This window comes from Nycticebus coucang, chromosome 10, assembly GCF_027406575.1.
Source record: "Nycticebus coucang isolate mNycCou1 chromosome 10, mNycCou1.pri, whole genome shotgun sequence".
Classification (NCBI taxonomy): domain Eukaryota; kingdom Metazoa; phylum Chordata; class Mammalia; order Primates; family Lorisidae; genus Nycticebus; species Nycticebus coucang.
The window spans coordinates 79,151,127-79,165,154 of NC_069789.1; the positions used below are offsets into that span (position 1 = coordinate 79,151,127).

A 14,028-nucleotide genomic window follows, 5' to 3' on the forward strand; every position below is an offset into this window, starting at 1 on the left:
AAACTAGTACAACCTTTTTGGTAGGAAGTATGGAGAAACCTCAAAGAAATCAAGCTAGACCTCCCATTTGATCCTGCAATCCCATTACTGTGCTTTTCCCAGAAGGAAAAAAATCCTTTTATCACAATGACACTTGCTCTAGACTGTTTATTGCAGCTCAATTTACAATTGCCAAAATGTGGAAACAGCCTGAATGTCCACCAACCTAGGAATGGATTAACAAGCTGTGGTATATGTACACCATGGAATACTATTCAGCCATTAAAAAAAATGGAGACTTTACATCCTTTGTATTAACTTGGATGGAAGTGGAAGACCTTTTTCTTAGTAAAGCATCACAAGAATGGAGAAGCATGAATCCTATGTACTCAATTTTGATATGAGGACAATTAATGACAATTAAGGTCACGATGGAGGCAGGGGAAGGGGAGAGCCGAGAGAGAAATGAGGAGGGAGGGATGGGGAAAGAAAGAGCAGAGAGAGGGAAGGAGGGAAGTATGGTGGGGTCTTGGTGTGTGCCACACCTTTTGGGGGCAAGACACTATTACCTAACAAATGCAATCAGTGTAACCTAGTTTATTGTACTCTCAATGAATCCCCCATATATATATACATATATGCAAATTTTTTTTTGTAGAGGCAAGCCAAAGTCTTGCTATATTGCCCAGGCCAGTCTCAAACTACTGCTTCAAGTGATTCTCCTGCATCAACCTCCCAAAGAGCTGGGATTATATAGAGGTGAATGAGCCACTGTATCTAGCCTAAAAACATAAAATATACAACTCAGAAAGATAAAAGTTATCTTTAACCAGCAAGTCCCATCCACTAACTTTCCTAAAAGGGCTGTGAGGTAGAACTGGAAATGGGTAAAGAACAAGAGACCTGGATTTCAGTCCTGGCACTAATAAAAATCTTCGTGAAGTCAGTTGAATCCCTAAAGCTTTAGTTTCCCTATCCAAATAATTCTTCCACTTCTCAGGGATATGGTAAGAATTACGTAAGACAAAAGATAACATTTGAATGAAGAAATACTCCATAAATACCCAGGTACTGTTAACTTACATTTTTCAGAAAGTTAACCATTTCATAAGTATCAGTATTCCCAAAGTGTCAAAGGTATATACAGCCAAAATAACGTCCATATATCCTACTTTAAAAAGATTATTTTAGTTATTTAAATTGGTGTATCAACTGTGCCACCACCAATAATTTCTAGTTTCTCTTCATTTTTTCATTTCAATTTCTTTATCCAAGATAAGCTTCCTCCAATATACTTAAATGGAGGCACATATGTGCTGAGTTCATTAAATTCACAGTGCAGGTATGGGGGGGAAGAGAGCGCTCACAGAGAAGATGCATAAAGTGCTTTAAAAAATCTTTAATCTTTATTTAAGAATTGGTCTTACCTCTCAAAACGAGCTCGGCTACAGAGGTGAAAGCAGAATCCAGGCCGTACCCGGCCAGCTCGTCCTTTCCGCTGCTCAAGGTTTGTTTTAGATGCCCATACCGTAGCATAGTTGGTCATATTATTGTGAGCAGTGAATAGTTTCACTTTCTGCCTACATAGGAAAGAGTGGTTAATTCTAAGACTGATACGTACTAGCAATAAGTCATCCATACTTGTGATGTCTACTTGTACAAAATAAGGATCAGTGAGTCGATTGTGTACTTCAACCTACTACAAGGCAGTAACATAAATGTGCCACTGACTAGCTGGACTGCCTTGGCCGTATCACCTCACCTTTCTGTGCCTCTTCCCTCTCATCTGAAATGAGTATACTACTATTACCTACCTTTCGGGGCTTTTATTTGTAAACATTAAATGAATTAATAAATGTAAAGTATTTAAATGGGATCTGGCACATGCATGTAAGTAATAACTATTCAAGCCACTTGTATTTAGTGAAAACTTTTAACTTATCGATGTTCTAAAGCAGAGGTCCTCGAACTTTAAACAGGGGGCCAGTTCACTGTCCCTCAAACCGTTGGAGGGCTGAACTGTAGTTTAAAAACAAAACAAAACAAACAAAAAAAACATGAACAAATTCCTTATTTTCAAGTAAAAAAAAAAAAAAAAAAAACGAGAACAAATGCAATCACTCCGCCACAGTTTGAGGACCCCCTAAAGATTATGTACTAAAATGGAGGATGTGACACATCTCATACCTACTCTAGCCATGCATGCTTGGTCCTTTTGAACCTCTAAACAAATTCAAATTCCGCCAACATTATAGGCAATTGCTACTAAATGATTAAGATTGCCACAGAATGCTATTCATTCCCTATAGTGGACACTGGGCACAAGTGGCCAGATACAAACAAGTTTCAACCTTGTTGTCATCTCTGTGTAGCTGTTTGTACACATAATACCTTCTGGTATATTTCCCAGGCTCATCTCATACCAAATACTAACTCCTTTAACTTTTAAAGGCGTGTCCTTCAGGTAGAGTATTTGTCATGTGCTAAACACTGGATGTCTTCATATACCAAATAATATGCTATTATATGGCAACAGTCAAAGGGAAATGGATAAAACACTAGCAGACAAGAGCAATGGGAAGCAGTCAGAGCAGTTAAACTTTGTTGCTTTCCTCTGGGTTGTCAATCACCCATTACCCTATATAGATGCACAGTAATTCTGAAGGTGTAAGAACATAGGAGTCAAAAATAAGTCTGAGAAGTTATTTCCAGCTATTAACAATGGAACAGGCAAATGAGCTCCCTGGAAACTTACTTGCAGGAGTCAATGACATAAACAACATCATTTATGGTAATGCTTGTTTCGGCAATATTTGTGGACAAAATAACCTGCAAAGACAAAGAAATGATACATGGAAAATTACACTCCAGAAAATATTCCTATTACGTACATGAAAGGATTTTGCTTCTGTATGTAACAAATGGCAATTACGAAAGTCTAAAAACAAAACAAAACAAAAAAAAAAACCCCACCTCATTTGCCCATTGACTAAAGAAAAACCTACTAAGCTCAGTGACAGACTTCTTTTCCCCTCCTCAATTTAGATGAGTTACAATTTTGGGGGTAGCTGTTTGAAGGCCTACAATATTTGCTTAATATTTATGTTACTTCTAACCCCATCTTTGTAATGTTTAATATTTACCTTGGTTACTCCAAGTGGTACTGGTTCAAATACTTTGCGTTGTTCCTCTCGAGGAATCTGAGAATGCAGAGGTAGAATCTGATACCTATGACTTCCTACAACAACACAAAAGTGATTGAAGACTAAAAATAGGAGCTAAAATTGTTCTCCATTACACACACTTTTATTCAAAAACAGAGACAACACTAAATTTTTTCTTTTCACATATGGGCTAGCAAAATATTCACTGCAAAGAATACAAGCAAAATATTCTTTTTCTCTCTTAAATACGTGAGAATTCAAAGACTCATACCAAAATGTGGATTCATTTCTAAATGCTTCTGCATAGTACAAATCAGATTCCAGCCAGGCAAAAAGACCAACACAGCTCCAGGAACATTGAGGGTTTCAATGTACTTAAGTAGAGCTTCGATGAGTTCAAAAGGAGTTTCTTTTTCATTCAACTGAGACATGCTCATCTTTGTTTCTGGACCATATTCATCACCACATATCAGATTGCAATTTGCCTGCAAAAAATCGGGAGATATATGAACTATCTCAATTACTACAGCTCATTAGGTTAGTCTTCTAATTTTGTTCTTTATGTTCAAGTGACATTTAATGTTATTAAACTCTAGCTCACTAGTCATATACTAGCATACAGAAGAAACTGAAATTTCCAAAAAATACAGAATCTATACCAATACAATAACTTTTTCTACTAACTTCCCCCTAGGACCTGACTAAAATTCAAGCATGAACTTTTAAATTTGACACTGAAGCCCTTAACAACACTTTATACTGAGTATAGTCTTTTCCTCATAACTACTTTTTTTTTTGTAATTTTTGGCCAGGGTTGAGTTTGAACCCACCGCCTCCAGCATTATGGGGCCAGTGCCCTACACCTTTGAGCCACAGTCACCACCCATAATTACTAACTCTTGATGTTTTGCATATTATTTTCCTTGCTAACAAGCTACTAATGATAATCTTTGATCATGTTCATCTATTTCTGAAATACTGTGGACCTTATTTTCCAAAAAGTCTACAGTAGAAACAATGATAAACTATGACTTCAGTAATGAGAAAGTTGTTACAACTGGTCTTTTTTTCCTTGCTAAACTTTCTAATTTGCTAATCACTGACACCCTCGCTTTCTGATTAACAACATCTATTCTCAGGTTTTCTATCAAATTCCACACTGCTGGCTGTTTTATAGCATTTGTTCTATTCAGATAGAACACCCATTTTTTATATAATTATTTATTCAACTCTTGAATATTACGTATCACAAAATAAATGTCTTTGTGGTTTCTTCCTAGTACATTTCTCCTTCCCTGATTTAATAATATTCTTGCTATCTGGTAGCATCATACACCACACAGCCTTTTATCTAAAAATCTAGCTGTTTATATGATTTATGGTACACATGGACCACTTGCAGAAGTTGTTAAAACATATTCTTTTTTTTTTTTTGGAGATAGGAGTGCTGTGACATCACAGTTCACAGCAACCTCAAACTCTTGGGTTCAAGTGATTCTCTTGTCTCAGCCTCCTGAGTAGCTAAGACTACAGTTGCATGTCACAATGCCCAGCTTTTTTAGAGACAAGGTCTCCCTTTTGCTCAGGCTGGTCTCGAACCTGTGAACTCAGGCAATCTACTGGCCTCAGCCTCCCAGAGTGTAAAATATATTCTTGATTCAGTGTATCTGGTCTGGAGTTTCCCAGGTGCTATGGCCCACATTAAACACTTTTGAGTAGCAAAATCTTATAAAATGGACTTGTCCTTAACCACGTGTGGCTTTTAAACATCTTCCTCTTTCCTTTTATTCTTGACTTTTTTGCCAGAGATATTTAACTTATGGTAGAAAAGAACTTGTTAATGAACCTGAATTTTTTGGAGTAAATATGTTAATTGATCCAAAACAGATATTATCAGTTTTTTGAAGTTTTCGGTAACTCTAACTCACTGCACGCTTTTTACTAAAATCATTCTATGCATTTAACAATATTCTCATATTGAAAATTCTTTCTTTTGAGACAGAGTTTTATTATGTCGCCCTCGGTAGAGTGCCATGGTGTCACAGCCTATAGCAACCTCAAACTCTTGTGCTTAAGCGATTCTCTTGCCTCAGCCTACCAAGTAGCTGGGACTTGGCCCACCACAACGCCCAGCTATTTTTTTTGTTGCAGTTTAGCTGGTCCGGGTTCGAACCCACCAGCCTCGGTGTATGTGGCTGGCGCCATAACCACTGTGCTATGGGAACGGAGCCGTATATTGAAAATTCTTCATGAAATCTACTTACATCATCATCCTCACCACCTTCTTCATCCTTATCCTTCTTTTTCTTGTCCTTTGGTGGGGGAACAAAGTGGGTCATCTGAATGCAGTCTTCCAAAAAATACTCTGCCAGGGACAATCCAGTCAGGTAAGTAATACCAACTTCCAGCATAAAGCAGTCTTAAATTCATTTGCTAATTCAAGAGTGCAAAATGATCGTAATACCCTCAATCTGTTTTACAGCCAAGAAATGCAGTAGCAATAGCCTTTTTCCTAATCAAACACAAGTGTTTTTTCACTTAGACCTTGAAGGGTAAGGCATTTATACATGCTCCCACAAAGCCAAATGGGCTAACTTCTGTGTACAATAATCAACCAAACATTTATGAAATGAATGCCCATTGTGCATGAACGCTGTTGTACACTCTCTGTACAGTGTGGAAGTTATACACGGAAAGAAATAACTTTAATATTATTTAATACAACAATATATCACAGTCTATCCCACCTCTATCAGGATGCACACATAAAATGGGTTACTTTTGTTTCTGAAGAAGGATCTCAATGCAAATATTGAAGATTTGCTGATCAAGTAAGCCTCAGATTCTTTTAGTGTTTCTATAATCAAAATATTTCCTCTCTATATCCTAAGAGCCCCAACATGTTATTCTCATCATATCATATTAAGGGTACATACTGTCAATGTGACTTATTATTACTTTTTTGAGACAAGAGTCTCACTTTGTTGTCCTCAGTCGAGTGCCATAGCATCACAGCTCACAACAACCTCCAGCTCTTGGGCTCAGGTGATTCTCTAGCCTCAGTCTTCCGAGTAGCTGGGATTACAGGTACCCACCATAACACACAGCTATTTTTTTGTTGTTGTTGCAGTTTGGCCGGGCCGGGTTTGAACCTGCCAACCTCGGTATATGGGGCTGGTGCCCTACTCACTGAGCCACAGGTGCTGCCCCAATATGACTTATTATTAATGATGTTATACTTGATCACTGAGGTAGTGTTTGCCAAGTTTCTCCACTATAAAGTTACTCTTTTCATACTTCTTTAGAAACAAGTTATTAAGCACAGTTCACTCAAGCTGTGCTTAGGGAGTTAAGTCCCACTTGTCTGAGGGAGGAGAATATCATCTACATAAATTATCTTGAATTCTTTTGTGTAAGAGATTTGTCACTGTTCTCCTTTTACTTACTAAACCACTTATCAGTATAGACTCACAGATATTTACTTTAAACTAGGATTTAATCTAATACTATGTTGTTTTTTTGTTCAAACTATTCCAACTTTGGCCATTGGGAACTCTTTCAGGTGAGCTCCTGTGTCCCTTTATCCCCATCATTGTGGGCTTCTTTTAAGCACTTCTTTAAGGCACAAGACGTTCCAGGCTCCTTTTGTATATTCTCTGCCTCAGTCCCAGAATCGGCCATCTCCAAGGATGTCTGGCTCATTTAACTGGAGAATGGTTATTAGAAACAAGATCTGGGTACTGGGCACATGCTACTAGGGTGTCATTGCTTCTACGACCACTCAGCAGATGAGAGGTAGGCAAAATATGCTACTATACTACTGTATACATCACACTTATCTACAATTAATCCTATACTCACCCAGGTATCTTTATTTATTTATTTTCTTGGAGACAGAGTCTCACTATGTCTGTTGCCCTCAAGGTAGTGCTGCAGCATCACAACTCACAACAACCTCAAACTCTCAGGCTTTAGTGACTCTCTTGCCTCAGTCTCCTAAGTAGCTGGGACTACAGGCACCCACCACAATGCATGGCTATTTTTTATTGCAGTTGTCATTGTTGTTTTAGCAGGCCTGGGCAGGATTCAAATCTGCTAGCCTCGGTGTATGTGGCTTGCGCTGTAACCACTGTGCTATGGGCGCTGAGCCCATGCTATCTATATTTAGCCAAACATAAGTTTATACTGCTGTCTCCAACCATAATCTAGTACCATATCATTCATCCTAGCTATTCCCTACTCATCTGGGACTCTAATAGTAAAAAACCTGGCCCCCACAATCTGCCATCCATTTACTTGTTTTTGTAATCCCAGTACACATGTATAGCAATTTTAAAATTATTAACCTGGGGTGGCGCCTGGGGCTCAGTGAGTAGGGCGCCGGCCCCATATGCCAAGAATGGCGGGTTCAAACCCAGCCCCGGCCAAACTACAACAATAAAATTATTAACCTGAATCACTATGAAATACAATGGCTTTTCTTTCAGTTACCCTTACTTGTGCATTTCAAAAATTAGCACCGTGGCAACTTACACTGCTAATCTCTTAGCTTATTTTCATGTCCTCCATTGGATTGTGCTATAATAATTCATCTTTTTCTAAGACAGCTACCAGATGACTCTTATAAAATGGTGATAGTAAAAATCTCCTAATAAACTATAAACTCTTATCAGAAATACTACTCTTAATCTTATTTCAAAATCTGCTTATTCTGAGGATTCAATCATTGTTAATCTGGTTGCTTAAACTTTATAGTACTTCTGATGAATGCCTATAGCCTATAGAACCATAGTGATTTATATGTGATGGTATACTGTAATTTTATAGTTTTTTTTTTTGTACAGAAAGTGTCTCACTGTACCGCCCTCGGGTAGAGTGCCGTGGTGTCACACGGCTTGCAGCAACCTCTAACTCTTGGGCTTACGCGATTCTCTTGCCTCAGCCTCCCGAGCAGCTGGGACTACAGGTGCGCGCCACAATGCCCGGCTATTTTTCTGTTGCAGTTTGGCCGGGGCTGGGTCCGAACCCTCCACCCTTGGCATATGGGGCCGGCAACCTACTCACTGAGCCACAGGTGCCGCCCCCGGTATACTGTAATTTTAAAAAATAAGTTTATCTGTAAGTAAAGACCTGGAAACTTACTGGATATGTAAACTCCTCAAGTAGCAAATGAAAAGGGAGTAGCCAGACTAAAATCACAGGCAAGGAACTCCCCCCAAATGTTATGATGCTGCTCTAAGTTGATACTCTAATTGGGCCAATATTTTAAATATCCTTTATACTGTAACTCCAATCCCAGGATTTAAAAAATCCAAATCCTACTCCATAAAAGATGTTCATCTTCCTACCCGATCCCACAATATTTACCTTGAACTGGAAAAGTCCTCCCATAAACTTCAATGATGGGGCAATTGAAGAAATATTCACAGAACATGCTAGTATCGATAGTAGCAGACATAAGAACAATGCGAACTTCAGGATAAGCCTGAACCACATCACGCAGTACTACCATTAGGAAGTCAGTCTGTTAAAACAGAAAATCAAAATTTTAAAAATTGCATAAAAGTACATAAAACAGATATACCTAAAAGGTTTTTTGCCATCAGTGAAATCAGTATAAGAAAGAAAGGGTTACAGTGAGATACAGTAACAGAAGTCTTGAGAACTATAACCTAATTAACCACAGGAAACGTGCACACTGTCTGAGTATGGGGAAGGGAGAAGAAATAAAACCATTAATGAGAGCAAAGAATCACCTCAAATTTTTCAGTAAAATTTAAATTTGTAGGTGTACAACTTCAGTAGAAAGGGAAAAAAAAAAAAATCACAATAAGCCAAAAATCAGTTATAGTATAAACATCTGCAAAGTTGATTTTTAAAATCTTGAAAAGATCACATTTGGTTCATTCAAACAAAATAATGGCCAAGGCATTTATTTTTTAAAAAATGTAATTCATCCATCAACCCACCAACATGAAAGCTAGAACTCTGACAAGACTTTTATCTGTCTGACTGATGCCCTCTCATCCATATCTCCCTCAACGACCACCATCAGGAACCTCATAATTTTTATTCCTTTCTCATCTCTAACTCATCTATATGAATACCTAAACACACACACACACACATTTTTAGAGATGGGATCTTTCAATGTTGCCCAGGTTGAAGTGCTATGGCTCTTCACAGGCATGACCACAGAATGGTAGTTGCAGCCACAAACTCCTGAGCCCAAGTAATCCTCCCACCTTGGCCCCATGAATAACTGGACTACAAGCTTGTGCTCTACACATGGCTGTATTTTTAAATTTACTTTTTCGTAATTTTATGGGAATGCGTATTTTATGTTATTTGGGCTTTTCTTTTCCACATAGTATAACATTACTAAAATGCAACCATACAGTTATTATAGTCTTTTTTTTTTTTTTTTGCAGTTTTTTTTTTGGCTGGGGCTGGGCTTGAACCCGCCACCTGCGGCATATGGGGCCAGCACCCTACTCCTTTGAGCCACAGGTGCCGCTCACAAGTTACTATAGTCTGTCTGATGACTGTTTAATATACTTGTAAGTGAAGATACCAAGTCAAGTCACTTACTCTTCTAAGTATCTGGGTTGTTTCCAGAATTTTACTAACGTGAACTTTGCTACTGTGGACGTTCTTGTTGATGAAGCCTACTATATACAGTATGTCCAATTTCTATGGATAAGTGGGGGCATGAAATTGCTGAGCTCTATGATTTGTAAATATTGGACTTAAGAAGATAATGTTATCTTCCTTAAGTGGTTTCATTATTTATATACCCCCATGAACAGTGGACAAGAGAGCCTGCTGGTCCATAAGCTCTCCAACACTTGGTATTGTCACTGAAGTTTTATTAATCAAATGTATATAAAGTAGTACCCCACTATGGTCTTGATCTGTACTTTCCAGTTACTCAATGAGACCGAGTACCTACTATTTATCAGTCAAATATTTCCTCTTTTATAAAATGGCTGTATTTTTTTTTTCGATTTTCTGATCATCTGAACTTTTCCTACTAATCTTGTAGGAATTGTTAATATATTTCTATATCAATGTATTGAAATGTTCTAGCTTGTGGTTTTCCTTAAACTATCTTTTAAACAAAATAATCTTAAGTTTAATATAAACAAGTATATACATCTCTCATTTCAAGGTTAGGGCATTTTTTGAAATCCTTTAAAAAGGTTGACAATACTGCCCTATATAGTAGCTATTAGCCTCATGTACCTACTGTGCATATAATATAGTAGCTATTAGCCTCATGTACCTACTGTGCATATAAAATGTGACCAACTGAAATTGAGATGTGCTTTAAGTGTAAAAAATATACCAGATATCGTGAAAAAATAAAATATCTCATTAATATATTTTAGTGTATGTTGAAAGTATTTTAGATATTCTGGGTTAAATAAAATATATTAAAATTAATTAGCCTGGTGCAGTGGCTCACGCCTGTAATCCTAGCACTCTAGGAAGCTGAGGCAGGTGGATTGCTTAAGCTCAGGAGGTTCAAGACTAGCCTGAGCAAAAGCGAGACCCTGTCTGTAAAAACAGGCAGGCATCTCGCTACTTAGGAGGCTGAGACAAGACAATCACTTAAGCCCAAGAGTTTGAGGTTGCTGTGAGCTGTGATGCTACAGCACTCTACCAAGGGCAACATAGTGAGCCTCTGTCTCAGGAGGGAAAAAAAAAAGTCCTCATCTACCTGAAGTTGATTTATGTATTCACTTGGTTATAAAGTAGTGATCCAATTTCAATACTTACCTTAGGGATGGTCATTTCTTTCCCGTTCCATTTACTGAATAGCCCATTTCTTTTCCCACCATTATCTTACATTAAAGCTGTGTATAGCAGTCCACACAAAATCTGCTTCTGTACTCTGCAGTATTCCATCGAACTGCCAATCCATGTGTCACACTGAATTATAACAGCTTCAAAATATTAGTTAAGTCCTATTATCTGTAGGGCAAGATTCTCCATTCTGCTCTTCTTTTGAAGCAGTGGTTATTTTTGGTCATAAACCTTTAAGTATTTATAATCAGCTTATCAAGTCTCATGGAAAACCCTGCTGGGATTTTGATTAGAACTGCATTTGAACTGTGGATCAACTTGGAAAGAATTGATACCTATATAATACTAAGTCCTTCTATACACAAACATGATCTATTCTTTTATTAGCATTTCACAATAAAATTTATTTCTCCTGTACAGGTCTTGAATTTATCCATAGGTACTGGACATTTTGACTATTGCCAATGGTGTCGTCTTTTTAGTTATTTTCTAGTTAGTTAAGTCAATTAGAAAAAAATTATAAATAAAAATTATAAAATAAAAAATTATATATGGCAAAAATTTTGTCTTAATGAATAGCTACATCTCTGATTTAAAAGCCATGAATCTGGGAGGCCAAAGTAGGAGGATCACTTGACTTCAGGACTTCCAAGTAGGCAAAGTGAGATCCCATCTCTACTAAAAAACAGAAAAATTAGCTGGGCATGGTGGTGTGTGTCTATAGTCCCAATTAATCTGAGAGCAAGGCTGAAGCCATAGCATGTCAGCACAGGTGACAGATCAAGACTCTGTCTCAAGTATATATGTGTGTGTGTGTGTATATACACACTTTTTTTTTTTTTTTTTTGGAGACAGAGACTTACTTGGTCACCTTGGCAGAGTGCCATGGCATCTTAGCTCACAGCAACCTCAAATTCTTGGGCTTAAGCTATTTTCTTGCCTCAGCCTCCCAGGTAGCTGGGACTACAGGCACCTGGCTATTTTTAGAGACGGGGTCTGGCTCTTGCTCAGGTTGGTCTTGAACACATGAATGCAAGCAATCCACCCACCTCAGCCTCTCAAGTGCTGGGATTACAGATGTTAGCCACCACGCCCAGCTCCAAAAAAAAAAGCATGATGAACCATCTAAACTATTTTTACTTGCTTTAGACTCAAGTAAGGTCTAAGTTCTGCCAAAACTAAAGATGATTAACTACAACAGCCATAAAAATTTCTGAAACCCAAATACTTTTAGTTAAAAAACAAAACAAAACACAAAAAAAACCCACTGTTAGCTTAGTGACAGTCTGAATGACCAACCTTGGAAAGACTATACTTAACTTGGATATAACGCACAATTATATAGAAAATTAATTTTATACAGGTTTTGTCAAGGACCAAAAGTAGGAGGGATGGGAAATAAATTGTAGATTCTTTCTAACTCCAGCACAATTAGCGTTAACATCTAATAAGATCAGAGCTGCAAATATCTAAAAGAGATAGTCAATTATGTAAACTAAAAATTGTAAAATTTATAGTAAAATCTTCCAATTCACAGAAAAACTAATCGCCATAAAAATTCCACCAGCTATGCAGTCATAAATCATTAAGTTGCTGAATCATGCCAGTTGTCATTGATCACTACAATTGTGTATTACAATGAAACATCTTTTTTAATATGCTGAGAGTTTAAAAAAAAGTTGTTCAACATCTTAGTGAATGACGTTCATTGTTTTCATAGAAGATAAACAATGTAAGCTGTGTAGAATGGGAAAATAAAGCAAAGATACTCTACTTTAACTCTTTCCGTTTAAAAATAGTATCAGTAGCACCTTACTGTAACTATTAATTTACTTACGTTAATGTCTCTTTCATGTATTTCATCTACAATTACATGACTGATTCCTCGAATGCCTGCTTCTAATTTTCTTAGGAGAACACCTTGAAAAGAAAAATCAGAGCAATAACTAGAGATGTTTCTGTGTTAATTAGAGAAAAGTAGAGAGTTATACAGGAAAGTTCAAAGATACCAATTTTTACATAATCAACTATACTTCAACTGATATAACCCCATCATCATTTTAGGAAGTCATCGACTTCAACTGATACAACCTCACTCAGCATCATTTTAGGAAACGATTTCCTGTATGTCTAAATTGTTAAAAAGGCGATAGTTTATTATAAAATACATTTGTTTTTCACTGACTTCATTTCATTTTCTCTAAGTTATAACTAAATAGACACATAATACATAATACTTTCTATGAAGAAAGCGCCTAAAGTCCTATTTAAACAAGAATTCTGAGATTGGCTCATTATTTTCAACCATTCTGTTCTGTTACTAAGTTTCTTTCTTTTCCTTTTTTGAGACTCTCACTACGTCATCCTCAGTAGTGCCATGGCATCACAGCTCACAGCACCCTCAAACTCTTGTCACCAAGTTTTTCTTTATAAACACCATAATACAAGTGCAAACACTAAATGAAAGATCAAAACACATCACTGACCTACAGTACAAAACATTATACTGGCATGAGGACGAGGAAGTATAGATTCAAATCGAACACTATAGCCACAGCTTTTCCCAGGTTCTTCTCCTCTCTCATACGCAACTCGTTCTGCCACAGAAACTGCGCTGATTCTTCTGGGCTGAGATAAGAAAAAATACGTGATTTAAAAACCCCCATAAAATAACAATTACACTTATTAGACTATTAAAATTACTATAACTTGTCCTACGGTCAGCTGAGTAAGTTAACAGGTAATGACATGTTCAGAGATCTCCAAAATTTATTTTTCAAAAATCAGTATAAAAATGTCACTATTTGAATCTATGGCAGATACTCTAAAAAGGCTAATTTTCATCTTGTATGTACAGTGAGTCTATGGTTTTTTTTTTTTTTTTTTCTAGAGACAGAGTCTCACTGTACCGCCCTCGGGTCGGGTAGAGTGCTGTGGCGTCACACGGCTCACAGCAACCTCTAACTCTTGGGCTTACGCGATTCTCTTGCCTCAGCCTCCCGAATAGCTGGGGCTACAGGCACCCACCACAACGCCCGGCTATTTTTTGGTTGCAGTTTGGCCGGGGCTGGGTTTG

General features: G+C 37.4%; 1 protein-coding gene across 2 annotated transcripts in view; it reads right to left on the reverse strand.

The window, feature by feature from the left end:
• The window catches only part of DHX9 (DExH-box helicase 9), a 57,297-nt gene that overhangs the window by 9,894 nt on the left and 33,375 nt on the right, over positions 1-14,028 (reverse strand). For both annotated transcript variants that reach the window (XM_053605728.1, XM_053605729.1), the window contains 8 exons: positions 13,439-13,580; positions 12,790-12,872; positions 8,511-8,667; positions 5,408-5,508; positions 3,415-3,628; positions 3,123-3,217; positions 2,735-2,808; positions 1,407-1,559 (listed from right to left, as the gene is read on the reverse strand). In XM_053605728.1, the coding sequence (XP_053461703.1) occupies positions 1,407-1,559; positions 2,735-2,808; positions 3,123-3,217; positions 3,415-3,628; positions 5,408-5,508; positions 8,511-8,667; positions 12,790-12,872; positions 13,439-13,580 (1,019 nt within the window). The remainder of the gene's footprint in view (positions 1-1,406; positions 1,560-2,734; positions 2,809-3,122; positions 3,218-3,414; positions 3,629-5,407; positions 5,509-8,510; positions 8,668-12,789; positions 12,873-13,438; positions 13,581-14,028) is intronic.